Below are 19,012 nucleotides of genomic sequence, written 5' to 3'. Positions count from 1 at the left end.
AAAGCTGATAAGGTGGAAAAATTGGGATTTTGTGATTTGTGCTACATGATGATAATTGCACCTCGTCAATAAAAGACATTTCTCCTGGCGTAAACATTGAGCTTGCAAGGGATGCTGGTAGCAATGCTATTGTTTTTGCCCAATTTGGGCAATTTTTTTGGTAATTTTTTTTGTAGAGCATGGAATTCCCCCCACCACCATATTTCTAGAGTGATATTCCTGAAGGAATATCTGTTTATTTTAAGGAGAGTCATGTATTCTTCTGAAAATGAGTAACATTGTGTGGATATATATATATATTTGCTTCTTACCAGGTGCGTTTGGTTACCCAGTTTTAATATTTATCACAGTTGGATATAGCAGAAGCAAAGTCTGTTACATAGTGTATCACACGCTTGTTACAGCTTTTTGTTTTAACCAGTTTCCTTTGTGCACCTTAATAATAATCTGGGTTTTAGTCTGCATACCTGCATACTTCCTAAGTGATACACTGGACAGGAATTTCTTTAGTGAGTTTTTCTGTTCAATCTCTAGCAGCTCCAGTCTGCATGTGCCTGAAAGAGCAACTAACAGCATTCTGAGCGCAGGATGTTTAGCAGCTGTTACGATGCCTGCTCTTCCCATGCATGTGCCTTTTTTGCTTGTTTTACTGAACATGTTCCAGTTAGAGATGACTTTTCCGCTGTTTTGGACAGTACTTTCTTCTTATTCCAGCGGCTTTGAAAACCATCACCCTCCTTAACAGAACGCTTAGTTAACATAAAGACCACATACCTCCTGGGCCTCCCTGCCTCATTCCCTGCTCGGCACCCCTCTGGGTGACCGCGTCCTCTGGAGGAAGATCGTGCTGCCTTCAGTGGAGGGTGGGGATCGCTCAGCTCCTTTCCCACTCGTACCGAAACCTCCTCAGTACTTACACCTGTAAATTGTAATTTGATGCGATATATTTTCAAGTTTTTCTTCAACTTGTCACATTCATTTTGAATGCTGATGTTTCATTGCATCCATTAGATGCCCAGCCATACGCCCCAGCTTGCCTGCAATGTCAGAACTCTGCCATCAGTTATTAGCTAAACACTTATGCCCTGACAGTTTGCTCAGTGGTTAGAGTGTCAGCCCTCAGACTGAAGTGTCGTGAGTTGGGCTCTGGTCAAGGGCACTTATCTCAGTCGCAGGCTCAATCCCCGCCCTGATCAGGAAGTGTGCGGGAGGCAACCAATCAATGTGTTTCTCTCACATGGATGTTTCTCTCTTTCTCTCTGTCTCTACCCCTCTCTTCCACTCTCTAAAAAACAATGGAAAAAATATCCTCCAGTAAGGATTAACAAAAAATTAAATCCTATATAATAAAAGCCTAATATGCTAAGTGCCCGGTCGTCCAGTTGTCTGTTCAACCAATCAAAGCGTAATAAGTTAATGATATGCTAAGGTCGCTCAACTGCGCACTATGACGTGCACTGACCACCAGGGGGCAGTGGACTGGTCGACCAGTCACTATGATATGCACTGACCACCAGGGGGCAGATGCTCCGACCAGTAGGTTAGCTTGCTGCTGATCAGGACTAAAAGAATCCTTCACCAGGGTAGCCTCACCGGCAGACAAGTATTTTCCACCACAGCTCAGAGCTGAAAGCGCTAATGAGTTCTAATAGCAGGACACACACTCCAGTGGGGTTCTAATGGACAAAGGAGGAGGAAACTGAGCAAGAAGGCAGCCATCCTTGGGCCGCCCAGCAATGCTGCAGGCACCAGATGCTGCTAGCCAGTGCTGCTAATGGCAGGTGTTCTGGGCTGGGCTGTCGGGCCTGGGAACCTCTGGCACTGTCAGCACAATTACATATGTATGTGTCCTTTTCAGCAAGCAAGATCCTCAGCTCTCATCCAGTTTTCAAAGGGATCCATGAATCATTGAGGGCCAAGAAGCCCTGTTTGCTAGACGGACAATAATCCAAACTTCCGAACCCGATAAAATAGGTTGGTAGGAATTGAGACAACAAAAAGAGTCAAAGGAAACAAATTAGCATTTATTGAATGTTAATTGTGTGTCAGAGACTCTTGGAGACATCATCCAATCCTCCCAATAACCCTCTAAGGTAGAGGAAGTATTTGAACCCAGGTCTTGCTTTTAAGCTTCCTACTATGCAACACTGCCTCTCTAAGGAATGAAAATGACTGGCCATTGAAGATAAATCACAAATAAAGAGAAGCAAGCTAAAACAATGGAGAAGTAAGATTAGATATTCAACAATGTAATATATATATTTTAATTAAGATAAGCTCTTAATATATATATTTAATTAAGAGCTTATCTACTGAATAAAGTTGGGTGATTTAGCCCAGACTGTGGTCCCAAGCATGTGGGATGGCCCTGGGGTGCAGCTTCTAGAAGGAGTGGTTCTCCTTGAGCAAAAGCTTTTGAAGAAACTGAAGATATAAATGGACAGTGTGAGCCCCCACTTCACTGTTGGGTCTCTCATGGGATGAGATCTTGTGTTTACGAACCAAAGGATTTTGTTGAACCTCTTTTGCAACTCTCCACCAATTCATGACAGCCATTCACTTACATATATCGTATTAAATTAGGTACATTCTCCTATATTATACTCTATCTCTGCTTGGACTTAAGGATTAATTATTTTCTTACAAACTTTCTTAGCAGAATTTAAGAAATACTCTCACCATGTAACTGAGTGCTTAACTAACTCCTCAGTGCCACTTTGTTGATAACTGTAAATCCTGAAATCCATATTGGCCTTTGCTTTGTGGAAAATATCATGTGAGCATATCAAGTGAACATTCAGCAGAAATGCTCACAAATTTCTGGAGGTTTCTATATTCCCTTTTTAAAAAACCAGCATGTATTACCTAAAACAATGCCATCATCTGTTTGGAATCTTCTGTTTGGGGAGGCTGAGCAGGATTCATTCCCGTCCTGGTGTTGCAGTGTAAACAGCTTTTTGCCTGTCTTTTGTCATTAATGATCATGCTGGAGATGTAGCCAGTGCATTGTAAGCCAATCTGTCAAGGCAAATAAACAATTCACCTTGTTAAAATTCCCTAAATCTTGCATTAATAAAACCAAAGTAACCCCCTGAACACTCAAGAGATGTCTTCCTCCATACTGCGGTGATGGATGACATGTCTAAAGATCCTGGAAATTAAGTAGTTCAGGTCATTAAAAGTGTCCCACACTTGTTATCGATTTAATTTATTTTAAAAGGTGGGGGTGGAGATAAGAATGTTACAGCCCCCCCCCCCGTTATTTTAATCTGAAAGCTACCACTTGTACACATAATTAAAACTATTGCTTGGGTTTTATTTGTTACAACATTAAGCTTTTTTATTCAAATACAGATTATGGTATTCTCTTAACCTGATAGCTAGAAACAAGTAGATAATCACTGCAGCTCATGTTATGTCAAAAATGCCTTGAAGCTTCATTTGTATGATGGTGCCTGGAACCTAGAGTTCTGGGCACTGAAATCATGACCTTTTGAATACCCCAAAATTTCCTCAGGTAGATAAAAGTTCAGATGAAGGTCACATGATTTGAAGGAAATTAACTGAAATAGTAATGGAAGTATGCCTCTGGGTAGAGGAATATTTTTCTCTATTTTATGAATGTTTCATTTTTCTACTTTTATAATAAAGAAAAGAGTAAACATTTAGATAGATGGAAGGATGGGTGGGTGAATGGATGGATGGGTGGGTGGGCAGGTGGATGGGTGGATGGGAAAACATTTGGAGAGTGACAGAGTTTTTCAATTCCATATCGCTATATTCTAAGGAAGTTTAGGTTATGTGTGTTGTCTACTTGTTTGTCACCAATTTTCTCTACTAACCCATACTCTACTGGATCGTTGTACTCACTACCATATCCCAGTGCCTAATAGAATAGATGCTATTTGTTTATTTAATAAAGTGTAACCCCCAAGCACTTTTCTTTTTGCCTTTTGTTTATTCCTTAAACTTCAGTGGGCACAATGGGGTGTATAAGGACCTGTAACAGCCGCAGACAGGACTGGCTCTCGAGATGATCCCTTTCCAGGGACTGAACAGCAGGAAGGGTTGAGCACTAGTGTGGTACAGAGGTCAGACCGCTAGGACGGGCAACCTGCGTAGTTGCTCACTCCATTCATGTGTCCTGAACTAGGTAACAGTATTCCAGAACTGTACGAAATGGGCTAGCTCAGTGTGTAAAATATGGCAAAAAAACAATACATGGAATTATGCATATACAAGGCACACATAATTCAACCTTCCTTTTGTCATTTGTTATGTACCGTATGCACCACCCTGCAGAGTTCCTGATCAGCTGTGTGAATGATATTTCACCATTATTCTCATTGTTCTTTAAACGACATGTGCTTGTTGGGGGAAAAATAGCCATGGTACATTGTGAAAATGACCCTTGAAAATAGTTATATTAATTACAGAGGTTAATTTCATTCATTGATGCTTTTTCCATGACCTTTGCAAAAAGGAGTGAGCGGCAAATGTGCAGGTAGTTGGCACGCTCTGGCCGACTCTTAAAAATAGATATGTATGAAAATGTACTTAACAGCTGTGCACTAAATTTCTACTTGAAATTGCATTATTTGGGTACCTGAGAACAGACATGGTTATGCCATTATGCCAGCTCTTTAGCAGAGCTCTATAAATGGAACAATTCTGGATTTTTTCAGCATATACGCTGATTTACACTTAGTGGTAAAGTTGTTACACTTTAAGTGGAACTATCCAAATAGCAATAAATGTCAGTTGATCCTATTGCTGAAACAGGTGATAGCTGTTAAAAAAAAACAACAACAAAAAAGCCATGTCTAGTATTTCCTAAACAATAGTGGTCTCTTGTAGCAAGTGCACAGGTGAGCACGCGCACGCGCACACACACCCCAGACCACCTTATCACTCGGGAAGGAAAGTCTGATGTACGTATTGTGGCAGTATTGTTATGTTCCTACGTTTTTGAAATGCTCACTCTGGATTAGAATCCCCTCGAAGGCAGGAGCTGTGTCTCCCTGGTGTCCCACTGTGTTGGCCTCTTAGCATCTGAATAGTAGATGCTCTGTAAATCCTGTTTGGGTGGACGAATAGGTAAAAGGAGCATGTGCTGACACTGAATAGCACATGTGTGTGTCTGAATTCGTGTCAGGTGAAATTCTTGGGGGACCGCACCTCCTATTGATGGTGAGGAACGATGCTGGTAAGAACTTTGATGGATGGTTATGACTTTTTGAAATAGTTTATTTGATTGATTGCTTAGCAAACTTTACTTTCTAAGTCTGTGTTCTGCTTTCACAGGCTGTCATTTTAGAAAATGAAGAACTTCCCAAACTGTTTCTTGATTTCCTAAACATACGGCACTTGCCATCTCTACCAAAGGCGGAGAGTTGTGGGTAAGCATTGCTGTTTACTTATTGGACATGTATTTTATGTTAGTCGTCTATCACTTATTGGCCTAACAAATATCCCACAAAGGTGCCAGAAGGGGCAGCCTGGGACAGCACCCTCGCTCGCCCCCTGCTTGTAGTCAAAGGAATTTCTCCTGAGCCTTCTTCCCCAGAGTGTGGCCAATGACCAGTGCTCAGTAACTCAGGTTTAGATTTAAGGAGCTGACTTTTTAAATTATGCTACTACATGGAGCGGTGGTACATGATGGAAATTGTGAATCTAGATATCCTATTTAGGGACTGATATGTTTATTTGTGCACACTTGAGCAAAGTCTATATCCTCTTGGCACATATATTATTTCAAAGTTATAAATGACCTTAAAGATCAATTTACACAACTCCCTGTATTTTAGAGTTGAGCAAATTGAAACCCGGGGACTAAGTGGCTCCTGAGATCTCTCTCCCGAAAGCTGACAGAGCCTGGGCCTTCCAGCTGTCTTTCCCCGCTCTCCTGCCTCTCCCTCGGGAACTTCCAAGTGGGGCTGCAGACCCTGACCCATCTACCAAGGAACCAGGCATTTGATATCAGCAGCCACTGGGAGGAGTTCTTCTGAAGAATTAACTTGAAATTAAGCTACTCGCCCAGCTCTGGGAGCCTCACTTGATGGGCACCTGTGTTGAGCTGGTCACCGAAGGTTGTCAGCAACATCCCTGATGTATTAAGCCCATTTACAAACACATCACCTCAGACTCTGAAACTCCAAGAGGAAAGATGGCTTTATCCATTTTCTCGCTGCCTCCAGACCTGCCTGAAGGACCCACACTGCCTACAAGACATTCCTGCTAACCACACCCTAAGTCCTATTAAGCCAGATACCCATCCAGGCTCCCTTGCCGGCAGTGTTTACGCAGGGCCACTTTCCACTCAGTTGTCCCCCCTGCTCACCAAACAGGAGGCCTTGTCAGCGTATCCTGCTCCAACTTGCATGCGCTTACTCGGGTTTGGGATTCATATGTGGTTGTGTGTTTTTAAGAGGAGATGTTGGGAATGAGTGAAATCTTTTCTCCATTATATAAATCCAGAAGTAGAACCCTAGGCTTGTTAAGTGATCTTCAGGAAAATTGAATATTGCAGTCTTAAGATTCCTTAGAATGACATTATCAGTCATGAGGGGACTTCATGAAAACACCTGACTCTTTTCTCAAAATGCCTCCTGACTTAGAGCTTTAGGAATACTGACTATTTTCTCCCCCCTTTGTTGGCATCAACACTGACCTGACTTATATGGTCCTTTTCTTTTCTTTAAAAAAATGTTTAGGTCGTTTGAGGAGACAGAATCTGAAGAGTCAAGGTAAGAACTAATAGTAGTCAATTAGGAGGTATATAGTATAAATCCAGAAAGGGACCGTAGTTTTGTTAAAAGTCTAGTTACCATGGTGTAAGTGTTTCAAGTCATAATTTTCTTGAAAACCTTTGTTCGGAAATTGATTTTGAGATGATAAATATTTGATAGGAAGGTCTAGAAGTGACCAGTTCCATCTAGGAGCAATGGAATCAGAGCCCTACGTTGTTTCATGCAATTCTTATCAATGCTATTCTTATCAATAATCATACGTACAAGATTAAAAAAAAATGCTTCTCAGCAATGATTTATTGTCTAGGTTGTCTGTCTACTTCAAATTCCACAAAAAATGTTGGGAAGAAGCGCGCCGCACGGGGCTGCTCCCGCTACCTCTGCTGGCGGTTACTCGCCCGCACTGTTAGATACAGAAACCCTGAGATGCCCCGGCACAGCAGTTTGATCCCCTCAAAGCTAGTTTGTAGTGTTTTCTGTTTACCGTCGTCCCCTGATGCTGACATGCCTGTTCTTGACCTTTCCAGCAAGCTGTCCCACCAGCCGGTGCTGCTGTTCCTCCGGGATCCATACGTCTTGCCTGCAGCCAGCGGTAATCAAACCTGTCATCTGCTAACAGCTCTTTACTGATCTGACCCTGCACCACATAAACCACGTTTTTAATACAGGTCTAAGGGAGTGACATTGGTCCGGGGCTTAATAATCTGCCAATAAACCAGTGCTCTTGGTGTAAGAGACATTCAGAATTTTAATTGGGGCAAGCCTTTCTGGAGGAAATATAATTTGTCTTTCTCTCTTACCAGGCCATTTTGAATTAGAGGAATAAGGGAGAAAGGTATCTGCTGCCTTTAATGGCTGAATATATATTTTTTAAAGCTGTATATTTAAATATAATGAATAATTTAAGTATAATTGTAACCAATGTTTTAGCCTGAGCCCTTTCTTTGTGCCAAGAAATTTACATTTCCCGGTCCCTCTCAAAGCGTTTTGTTGTGCATCTCTTCATGAGTACATCCTCACATGTTATTTCATTTCCTGAACAACCTTATGGAAAAGGCAGGCAGGTGTCATCATTGGCTAATGAGACAATCAGGGCTCAGGGAGGCACCACCTTGCCTAGTCTCACATGGCTGATGGGTGAACCCCTTGTTGCCTAATTTCTCCCTCTGTGTTCTTTGAATATAGTGAATTTTCAGCCTTTGTTTCTGAGAGTAACTAAACAGCAATAGATAAATTATCTATTGAAACCATTCCTACGTTATGACAGTAAAATCGTATCCCAAGCAAGAGAGAGGGGACTGTTCTGTGTAGCAGGGGAGCTTGTACTCAGACCGCCCACTTAGCTGTCGTTTAAAGAACACTGGCCAGGATGCAGCCCTGCTGTGTCAAGGTACCATTCCTAGCACCCTGACAAGAGAGAGCCGCCTTTGCTGTGTAAGAATATGGACTCATAGCAGTAATTGCCTTTCTTTAGCATTTGCTTTCCATGTTTAACAAATACCATATTATAGTAGTTGAAGTATATTAACAAAATGTTATTTTAACAAATATTCATAATGTAACCTTGTCTAGATTCAAATGGGCAATGTTTTATTAAGCACTAGAGGCCCCGTGCACAGATTTGTGCACCGGTGGGGTCCCTCGGCCTGACCTGTGGCTCTCTGACACCCCCAAGGGGTCCCGGATTGCAAAAGGGCACAGGCCAGGCCAAGGGACCCCACCAGTGCATGATCGGGACCTAGGAAGGGACTGCTGGAGGGCTCCAGGGTGTGTCTGGCCAGTCTCGCCTAGTCCAGATCGGCTGGACCTCAGCAGCAAGTTAACCTATCTGTCAGAGCGCCTACTCCCTGGTGGTCAGTGTGCGTCATAGCTACCAGTCAAATGGTTGAATGGTCATTTAGGAGAGATATATATATATTTCTTATTATCTTTTGAAAATGGTTCCACAAGTACTTTTTGCAGGTATTATTTATACTCAGATATTTTATGCATTTGTTTAGAATTCCTGTGGAAGTGTAGAGAGTGGACTAGAATAGCCAGGATGTTTTATGGAAGAGGGTAGATATTTTATAACCCCTAAATCCAATCCACTAGCTTATTAAACACCATGCACTATGCACCTGGCTTAACAATAAAGAATGGGAGGAACTTTCTGGGAAAGGACATCAGGGGGCAAATGTCTGGAGTTAGAAAGAGTAAGAAGTATGTGTCATTGCTAGAATGTTGGTGGGGCTGAATGACTTGCACAGAAAGGGGATTCTTGTTTGAGAATAAGTAAAGTCCACAGGTTTGGTGGGCAGAATGGGACCGGGTCTGGAGTAAAAAATGAGCTGGTAAGGGATGCTGGCCACCATGCTCTTGTTTTCCTGCCCCAGTCTGGCAGTTTTTTGGTAAATGCGTTCAGTGAGTGAGACCTATTTTCATGGAATGTTGGCCAATCCAATTTCATAAACCAGATTCCTGTTCTCCTAAAAATATTATACTAATGATCATCTTGCCAATCTTTAGCATTTCATTTAAAGATAAATTGTGCTTGCATCACATTAATGTTAAGGTTACTCTTCCAGAGAATATAGATACGAATGTGGACATCCCTTAACAGATATACCGACCCTCACAAAGTTAGAGGAGGGTCTGTCCTTAAGTTCTAACAATTTAATATTATCCTCTTATAAAATGTTAATAATCAAATGTTATTCTTGTAGCATATGTTTTCAGCCTTTGTTTCTATTTTTCTGGGAAATTTAAAACAATTCTTGCCGAGGTTCCCAGTGACTGCAGTGTGGCTAAGCTCTCTGGACATTTTCTCTTCTTTTTTTAAAAAAATATATTTTTATTGATTTGAGAGAGGGAGAGAGAGATAGAAACATCAATGATGAGAGAATCATTGATCGGTTGCCTCCTGCACGCCCAACACTGGGATCGAGCCCACAACCTGGGCATGTGCCCTGACCAGGAATCCAACCATGACCTCCTGGTTCATAGGTCGACACTCAACCACTGAGCCACCCCGACTGGGCCCTCTGGACATTATTCAGGCTCCTCTTGACCTCTTGTCAGCTTTAGCCCTTTCTCCTCCTTCAAACATCACCTTCCCTGGGCTTTCCCACGTTTCACCCGAAGGCTGTCATAGACCCTTCCCTCATCTCATGACACATTCTTTTAAATAAATCTCCTTGATTACCTTGTGTAGACAGCTGAGTCACCCTATTTATTTCCACCCCAACCCTCTCCATGAGCTCCACACTCTCACCGTGGTTACAGGGCCCTCTGTGGTCTGGCTCTGGCTCACGTTCCCCTCACACCCCCTACTCCACCACACTGGACGTCTTGAGGAGTTAGCCTCAACTGTGCCACTCCTTCCCCTCAGGGATTCCATTGACATGGGCACGGACTGCTGTTTACTTATATCCAAGTAATTAGCCAGTGCTCGGTACATTGTAGTGAAACTGGTACTGACTGTGTGCCAAGCTCAGGTCCCAGCACCTCGTTTCACTCATCAGTTTTTACAGCAACCTACCTGGTAGGTCCTATAGTGAAATCCCTCACCAGCCCTATTGAATCCATCTCCACTTTGAACTTGCTCCAAGCCGGTCTCTGAGTGGCAGCCAGAGTCATCTTTTCAAGACACGATTCAGTTGTGTCTCACTCTGCTTAAAGTCCTTGGATAGCTTCTCATTGCTTTTCAGATAAAGCCTGAATTCCAGCCTATTCTTGAATTGCCACTCCAGCCCCGCCCTCGGGTCCTCAGGCCTCCTCACGGCTCCTCCTGCTGCCCTGCGCTTCCCTAAGCCTTTGTCCCTTCCGCACAGACTTTCCACCTGCTTGGCTCCCTCTTCCTAGCCCTCTCCTCCAGGAGCCTGGCTGCCCTCCCCGAGGAGGTCTGACCTCCTAAGTGGTCTCATTGGATTCATACATGAAGGCATTATTTTTTTTGTCTTCAAGTATTGGACCACTTAATTCCCTTGTAACTGTACTTATTTCAAGTGGTGGGCTTTAGCATAAATCCCAGATACACTGCTGAGCAGATTGAAGTTCAGAAAACAGACTCTGAGCCGTGTGATAGATTGGTTCCCCTGTTCAAGTGATGCGCTCATACGTTACCCACCCTGATAACTGCAACATGCTACAGCGCACCATACAGCTCTGGGTTTCCTGTGTATCTCCTATGAAAATGCAGCCAATTTTTCAAGTTTGACAGGATGGCTTTTGTCGGAAATTTGCCCTTAAATTTGGACAACAGGCCCCCCTCTTCCTGCTCTCTAAAAGCTAGCACACAGAACAAGCATACTGAAGACTGCTTGAACTAGCTAGCCGCTGTAAACCACGGTGGAAAAACTGCAGCGAAGTATTCCCAGTAGAAATCTTGGAATTCCTTCAAGTATATTGAGATTTTGTTAGAAATTGAATTGCCAGTGTAATCCATCTTCCTGGGGAGAAAACATTCAGATAAAGAGCTGGGGCCCAGCAGCATTAACCGTTAGAACATCCCTTAAATCAATAAGCTACAAATCTGGCCGCGCATCCCTGCAGCGCCGGGTGCTACACTGAAGCGGCGCCAGGCCGAAGCCGCATGACGGATAGCGCGTTGGAAACCAAACTGCACGGCGCTGCAGATTCCCAAGTCACGGTGGGCCTTCCCTTGTTAACTTCTGCAAAATGCGGCGATGTTTTACAGGCACACATAAGAAAAGCAGTTTCCTTCTGTTTTGCAGATTTCCCTAACGTGGTTATTGAAGGCGTTCTCCACGGGATCTTCTACCCTCACCTGCAGCCCAGGTAGAAAGCCTGCGGGGCCAGAAGAAGCTGAAGCCCGTTTCAACGTTGTAGTCAAGGAAATCGATCACCTACCAAATTAACCTAAACTCTATGACACAGCAGCTCTAGCTAGTGGTGAAATTCACAGGCCCAGCTTCACTCAGGGCAGGGACATTTCCATTAGAATGGTGCTTTTAAAAATAGAAACTGAACCAGGGCTGTGCTGAGGTCAAGGCCAAATGTTCAAGGCTAGAACGTAGCTGCCAATTGAGAAACCCGTGAGCACGAGGCTCGGGAAGATCCCCGGGAGCACTCAGTGCCACAAAGCCTAGTGACTCTCGGCCTCACTCGGACCATCTGCTAATTGAAAATCTTATCCTGAATCACACTGAGGCTGACCAACTCCGGTACTTTCTGGTTCAGATTTTGTGACACACTAATGTTTTCATCCTGAGGTTTCCTCGGCCAGGGATAGATCCATTCATAGTGCGGGCACCAGGAGGGTATCACAGAAACGCACACTGCTGACTGTGAGGAAGGCGCCAAACTGGAAATTAAATGCTGCTGACAGTATTCGGGCACGTTTTAAATCATGGCGTTTTTAATTGACGTGACAGTGGAGTTGAGTCATATCCAGGGGTTAGCATCTAATGTCAGTACATGAGAAAAAAATGGAGTATCAAGCATATCCTTGAAAGCCCTCTGGGCAGGCATCATGTTGGAAATCTGTTCACATCTACAATGACCATTTTTTCCTCCAGTGTTGGGAGAAAGGACTGTTTCTTCCACTGAAGACCAATTGAAATGGTTGGTGTTTGTTTGGGGGCTGCACATACCTTTAAACACTAGCGTCACACTTACCCCTGCAAGATGCTTGTCCCCTGAGACAGCATGGGCACTGACCCTGGCTGAGGGGACACTCTGCATAGGCAGCACTCACCTTGGTTTACTCGAGGGCGTCCATTCGTTGAATAGGTGGCATTGCCATGGGATTTACTGTTATTTTTCTTACTGTTTCCTTTTCACTGACCTCATATCTTGAATTAAGGTAAGTTAAATGTGTTCATGATAGGATTCCACTGTATACCTTACAGACATTCATAATTTGAGTAGTAAAGGATATAAGCATATGTGCAACCTGTATGTATGTGCTGTTATTTGGGCGTTTCATTGAAAACTAATTAATAGCTAAATTATTTACGATTATTAATTTTAATAAGCTTCTGTATGGGAGAGAAGAATATTTAGATTCAAAACTAATTACTGAATCATGTTATTTGATTAAGATATAAATATATAAGTTTTAATCCTGATGCAAACTTTTTAGAGATATGTTTATGTTAGATATGGTCCCACATATTAGGAACAAGCAAGAACTACTCAATGTCATCAACCAAAAATAACTGAATAGTCAAGTGTTGGAGATATTTTTTTAACGTTTTTGTTATTAGCTATTTTGAGTTAAATAAAAACAAAGAACAAGAAATACTTGAAGTTGTCTTCTGCTCCTAAGGTTTTGTTGGAAATACAAATTGTGTCTTGTCTCTACATACACACACAACTTCTCATGGATTCACATAGATATTTATGTCTAAAATGACAAGGTAAGGGTTAATTACCTCATCCATTAAGCCAAAAGATACTCATTAAGTAGTTATGATTTACCAAGATAGTGATGATTTAAGAAAAATAAATACTGAGCATCTTTGGTGGCACACTACTCAAGAAATATTTTTTGAGAATTAATATTTTATTATTTTAAATTTATCTTTATTGTTGAAAGTATTGCAGATATCCCCCCCCCCCCTTCACCCTGCTCCTGCCCCCTGCCCAGGCCTTCACTGCACTAATGTCCGTGTTCTTTTTCTTAGTGATGACTTTCATTTTTTATTTTATGTAAATGTTTGATATGTAATTTAATATTCCACTTCAATTCCATTGCAGGAAGTAGAAACCACAGTAGGTATTTTAAACAGAATGAAATAATAAGGAACTGAATACTTACAGAATCTTTGAAAGAATGAGGAGGGTGAACTGCTGGGTCTCCAGCAACAAATTCCAGAACATTCCAGCAAGCTCCAGTACCCACATGCCAGGGGAGCTACAACTTTTGCCTTAAGCAGGAGTTCAGGGAGGCAGGAGGCTGCTACTGGAGCCATTGAGGTAAAAACCACTGTAGCTTTGATCCAAGCATCAGCATGTCAGGTCAGGAAGTCACTGTTAGAGCCATAACTGCCTCATAGCGGTGCCCTGGGAGCTGGTGACTGGGCACTGGAACAAGGGGTCCAGCTGCTACCACCTACTCCACAATGGCCTTGCTTCCAGCAGCCACAGCCCCAGCAGCAGGAAGACGGTGTTCACCCACTTCTCTCTTCCACTGCACATCCCACAGAAGTCCATCCAATGAACCTTATTCTTGATCCTCAGCGTCAAGGGAGTCTGAGAAGGAGTTGGAACTTTCTGGTCTCTGCAGCAACTCAAGAGGCCCAGGAAGCAAACTTGTCTTTAAAGTCCCAGTTGGAGGAAAAAGATTCAAGATTTCAAATGGAGACATCCATCCAAAGGAGAGGACATAATTACCCGCTAGGCTGGATGGTGGCCCTCACCTTGTTTTTAAAGGCCTGGTGTGCTTCGGGGAGAAAGCCCTTCACACCCTCTGAAACACCGAATGGGTGTGAAAATTTCTATGACTCCTAATAAAACTTCAGAAGTAGGCAGCAGGAGGGATATGGGCATGTTGCGCCCTCTCCAAACTCTCCAAATTTGTGACTCTGGCCATTCTGATGGAACTAGGGATGAAAATAAAACTCCATTTGTGGGTTTTATGATGCATTTTGTTGTGATTCTTAATATTTGTCAGATAGCCTTTCCCCCACCCCTTCCACCCCCACCCCCAGACAGAACTCCTGTGACTAGTCACTAATTCTGCATTAATGCCATTGTGTTTTCCATTGCTCTAGATCAGTGGTTCCCAACCATTTTTGGGCCATACCCCACCTAAGCATCTCTAAAATCCTGATGCCTCCCCTGTGATATATAATTCTTATTATTCAAAAAATGAACTCCTATTCACGTGGAGGAAGCCTAAAAGGCCATAACCAAGCTTCCAAAGAACATGGCATCCACGAAAGAGAAAAAGAACGAAAGGACAGTTGAAGTACTGAGGAAGAAATCACTAAGAAATTGTTAAAAAATAATATAATATGAAAAAATAGCAAAGTTTCAAAACATAATAGAGAACTGAAATGCATAAATATGTCACAATATCTATGTATATACTGTATATGAGGACCCTAGAACCATAAGAAATGCAAAAAATTCACTTAATAACTCATTCTCCAATTGCCCCCCTTAAAAATCAAATTGCCCTCCTGTGGGGCGTGTGTCCCACGTTGGGAACCACTGCTCTAAGATGATCAGGAACACAAGCCTATCTCCAAGTAGGTTATGTTATATCGCACCTAAGATTTAACGCTTGGCCAAAATCTGAAATTCACAAGATGAATTATAACTAAGTAGAAGCCATTATGTCCTTAACAGCAACAAAGTTTTCCATTACAAATACTGTTTTTACTCTCTCTTAATTTAAAAAAAAAAAAAAAAGTGCCTTGAGGGGACTTTGACTTTCTAAGCCTTCCAGATCAAAGATTTCCTCAGCTGTCTGAATTATAGGAATGTTGGAAAACAAAAACAAATTCTTTTCCTGCTATACACCCCTTGCCATGTTTTTGTCTTTATGTAACTCAAAACCGCTGAACTAACAAATGAGGGTGGTGAGTTCTGCTCAGAACCTAAGAATTCATAAGAAACCGAGTGGGCAATAATTTTGAAAGTGTCCTAGCTAATCCAACCCAAGAATAAATCTTACCAAGTCCTTATTCAATGATCCAGAAAATTGCTAATTAACATGTAGAATAAAACAGCTCATGGCTAAGGATACCAAGATGTTTTAAATTGTTTATGAAAATGATTCAAGACTAAAGTGCCGTCATTTGGTGTGGCGGTGGCCAGTGTACTCTCCCTTTGGCTCCATACAGGTTCTCGGCTCCTACATGTGTCCTTCTCACAGCCCGCCTGGCACAGAGTGCCCTGCTTGCTTCAAAAGCTTTTGCGGAAAGCATCGATTCTTTGGTAAACCAATAGTTTGTAGTCTTCAGTTTGCTGACTGGTGTAAGGCCTGCCCTTCAGGGTACAAGAAATAAACTGCTTCTGGCAGGGGGTGTGTCCTGAGCTATTGGTCCTCTGGTATAGCAGCAGCCAGACAGTTTGCTACCTAGTGGTCTCCGAATTTCAGCACTTTGAAAATGAACCACTTTCTGCTTTGTAGCTAGAGAGCTGTCATTAGGCTCATACGAATGAAAACACTAGATGGCAAGTCTGGTATCAAGTACATGCCCCTATGCCTGGTGGGCAGCAGGGGCTTGCTTATGTGATCTCTGACCTTTGAGATTCAAGGCACTTTATATATCTAAGAGGTCATTTGTTTCCAGTTGGTTACCTTAAAAAAAAGCTTCATGTTTCCTTTTCATAATTATTCAAAAGAAATGCACTCTAGAGAAAAATTGGAAGACTGAAAAAAGTAAAAGGTATAAATGTAAGTTATTTTTAAATATCCCACCATTCAGATTTGATTTCTGTCAATTTACATGTTGTTGCATTTGCATTGTGAGTATACACTGAGTGGCCAGATTATTATGACCACCTGACGTTTGCAGGCAAATTAGCCATACACTGCATTGTATGGGATATGGAAGCCGAAGGCCTGTTCGAACACCTTTGCTGTCTGCAGTTACCAAGATAAAATGTCTCCAATTTGCACAGAAACACAAGGATTGGACAGTCGAGCACTGGAAAAAAGTCATGTGGTCCGATGAGTCACGTTTCCAGTTGCATCATACAGATGGCAGAGTGAGAATTTGGCGGAAACAGCATGAAAGCATGCACCCCACATGCATGAGTACAACCCTTCAAGCTGGTGGGGGCAGTGTTATGGTTTGGGGCACGTTTTCCTGGCATGATTTGGGCCCTTTAATTCGTGTGGAACAATGTCTGAATAGCACAACATACCTAAGTATCATTGCTGATCAAGTTCATCCTATCATGTTGATGGCGTATCCCAATGGAGATGGTTTCTTCCAACAAGACAATGTGCCATGCCACAGTGCTCATATTGTGCAGGAGTGGTTTCAAGAACATGAGGGAGACTTTACCTTGCTTAGGTGGCCCCCACAATCACCAGATCTCAATCCAATTGAGCATTTGTGGGACAGAGTTAAAAGAGCCATCAGGCAGCTGGTTCCACAACCATCAAATCTCACAGAACTTGACGGTGCTATTCATCAGGCATGGTGTCAGATTCCTCGCATCACCTTTCAACATCTCGTGGAGTCAATGCCAAGAAGAATTGCCGCAGTATTGAAGGCAAAAGGTGGCCCAACGAAGTACTGATGGGGAGGTCATAATAATCTGGCCACTCACGTTCAAATATATCCCACGTTCAAAGGCTGTTAAATCGCGTTGTTTACCCATATCTTCAGAAAAAAATCACTTTACTGTCGTGGTAAACAACCTGCTTCCCTATTTATAATAGTCTGGCCCTCTAGCAACTTCAGCGCGAAATTATAGCTAATTTGCCTACAAACGTCAGGTGGTCATAATAATCTGGCCACTCAGTGTATATTTACATAAGTGAGATCATGCTGCATACAGAATTTCTACTTTTTTCCAGAAAACATCCATTTTCTCATGTTACTCCTAAGTTCTGTAGCGTTGGTCTTAATGAATGCATAGTATTCTATTATGGGATGTATGTTTTATAACCATTTTGGGACATTCAGGTTGCTTCCAGTATTTTGCTACCATAAATAATTCTGCAATTCACATCTTTATACATGAAACTTTTCAATATTGCTGTATTGGACAAAGACTTGAGGTTGCAAATCACAAAAAATAATTCACCCTGGCTTAAGCCAAAAAGGAAATGTATTGGCCTGCATGGCTAATAAATTAGGGTGGAGATTGGCTTCAGGCTGCTGGACTCAGTTGTGTCTTCAGGCATCCATCTTTCTGTCCCCTGGTCCAGCTTTCCTCGCTGCTGATTTTATTCTGACCTGCTCCTTTACATCCTCACAGAAGAGACAGCAGCCCTTTCCTGGAATTTCCAGCAGAAGTCCCACAATTGAGGCTCACTAGCACCCCTGGGGTCAAACACCTATCCTTGAGCCAGTCGCCAGGTCAGGGTTGAGGCAATGTTCTGCTTGGCCAACAGGACAACCCTGCTCCCTCTCCCACCTCACTCCCCATCACCCTGGCACTGCACACATGGACTTTTTGCTGTTCCTTAAACCTGCCAGTCTGCCCTTCACCCAGGGCCACCACTCTTGGTTCCCTCTGCCCCCCATGTCCTCACAGCTTACTACCCACTCACATCCTTCAGCCCACACTTAGGGACTTTCAGGATCACCTCTCCACTCCCCACCTTCCTGCCTGCTCCATTTCTCCTCATAGATGTATTACTACCTGATGCTCTGCTATATATTCATGTGGCATACATGTGAATTACTTGTCTCCTTCCCTGGGAACCATGAGGGCCAACACTGCATCTCTGTTGAGCCTTCAGTATATATGTATCAGGAGGTAATGAATGAGGTGGCCAGGCCAGGTACATACTTATCCATAGGGTCCGCCTACACCAGTGGTCGGCAAACTGTGGCCCCTTGAGTGTGGCTCTTCCACAAAATACCACGTGCGGGCGCGCACGTACAGTGCGATTGAAACTTCGTGGCCACATTCTAAGGGCCAAAGAGCCGCGGTTTGCCGACCACGGGCCTACACCAAGGACAAGAAATGCTTGAGGGAATGGTGTGATCCCCAAAACAGAATGGGGGGCCATTCCCGGAACACAGGGGACTGGATGACACCCAACACAACTTCAGATCACTTTCTGAATCAAATTCCCAGGACTGGGGCTTCAAAGGTTAGGAGTGTTTTGTTTCTTGATACGTACTTCAGCTCCCTGTAAAAATCACCTTTCTCCAGTGCAGACCACATCATGCCCTTCCCCAGCTTAAACTGGTAACTCCCCATTACACTGCGACTACCCTGGCCCTGAGGCCCGACATGACCCAGTCTCAGCCTGACTCCTCTGACCTCTCAGGATGCAACATGCTGGCTTTGGCGTCTGCCCTGGAGGGAGCCCACTCCCTCTCACCTCGGGATCCTCCCCCTTCCCCTTCCCTCTCTGCCTAGCAGGCCTGAATGCGGGGCTGGCCTGCCCACCACCTACTCTTCCTTCCTCGGCCCTCAGCTCGAATGTGCCCGCCCGCAGGAGGCCCTCCTTGGCCACTGGAACAGCACTGCCCTCCTGGCTTCTCCAGAGAGCTGTGGGGATTAACCCATCAGCAGTTAGAATGGTCATTTCCTCTCACCTTTCATTGAAGCCATTTTCTTAGAATGCAGCTCAAGAGATGGAATTTTTTGGACCCTCACTGCATGGGACCCAGAGA

At 43.3% G+C, this 19,012-nt stretch overlaps 1 protein-coding gene across 10 annotated transcripts in view; it reads left to right on the top strand.

Moving 5' to 3' along the window:
• The window catches only part of SNX24 (sorting nexin 24), a 133,891-nt gene extending 119,559 nt beyond the window's left edge, over positions 1-14,332 (top strand). For 5 of the 10 annotated variants that reach the window (XM_059693774.1, XM_059693777.1, XM_059693770.1 and 2 more), the window contains 4 exons: positions 5,305-5,399; positions 6,714-6,746; positions 7,277-7,341; positions 11,465-14,332. In XM_059693774.1, coding sequence (XP_059549757.1) covers positions 5,305-5,399; positions 6,714-6,746; positions 7,277-7,341; positions 11,465-11,532 — 261 coding nt within the window. In that variant the 3' untranslated portion in view covers positions 11,533-14,332. Of the gene's footprint in view, positions 1-5,304; positions 5,410-5,807; positions 5,863-6,713; positions 6,747-7,056; positions 7,177-7,253; positions 7,342-11,282; positions 11,380-11,464 lie in introns of those variants that run through there. The other 5 variants (XR_009452586.1, XR_009452587.1, XM_059693773.1 and 2 more) reach the window with 5 other exon arrangements.
• The last annotated feature ends 4,680 nt before the right edge of the window (positions 14,333-19,012 follow it).

This window comes from Myotis daubentonii, chromosome 4 (genome assembly GCF_963259705.1).
Source record: "Myotis daubentonii chromosome 4, mMyoDau2.1, whole genome shotgun sequence".
NCBI classification, from domain to species: Eukaryota; Metazoa; Chordata; class Mammalia; order Chiroptera; family Vespertilionidae; genus Myotis; species Myotis daubentonii.
This window is presented reverse-complemented; position numbering and strand designations above follow the sequence as displayed.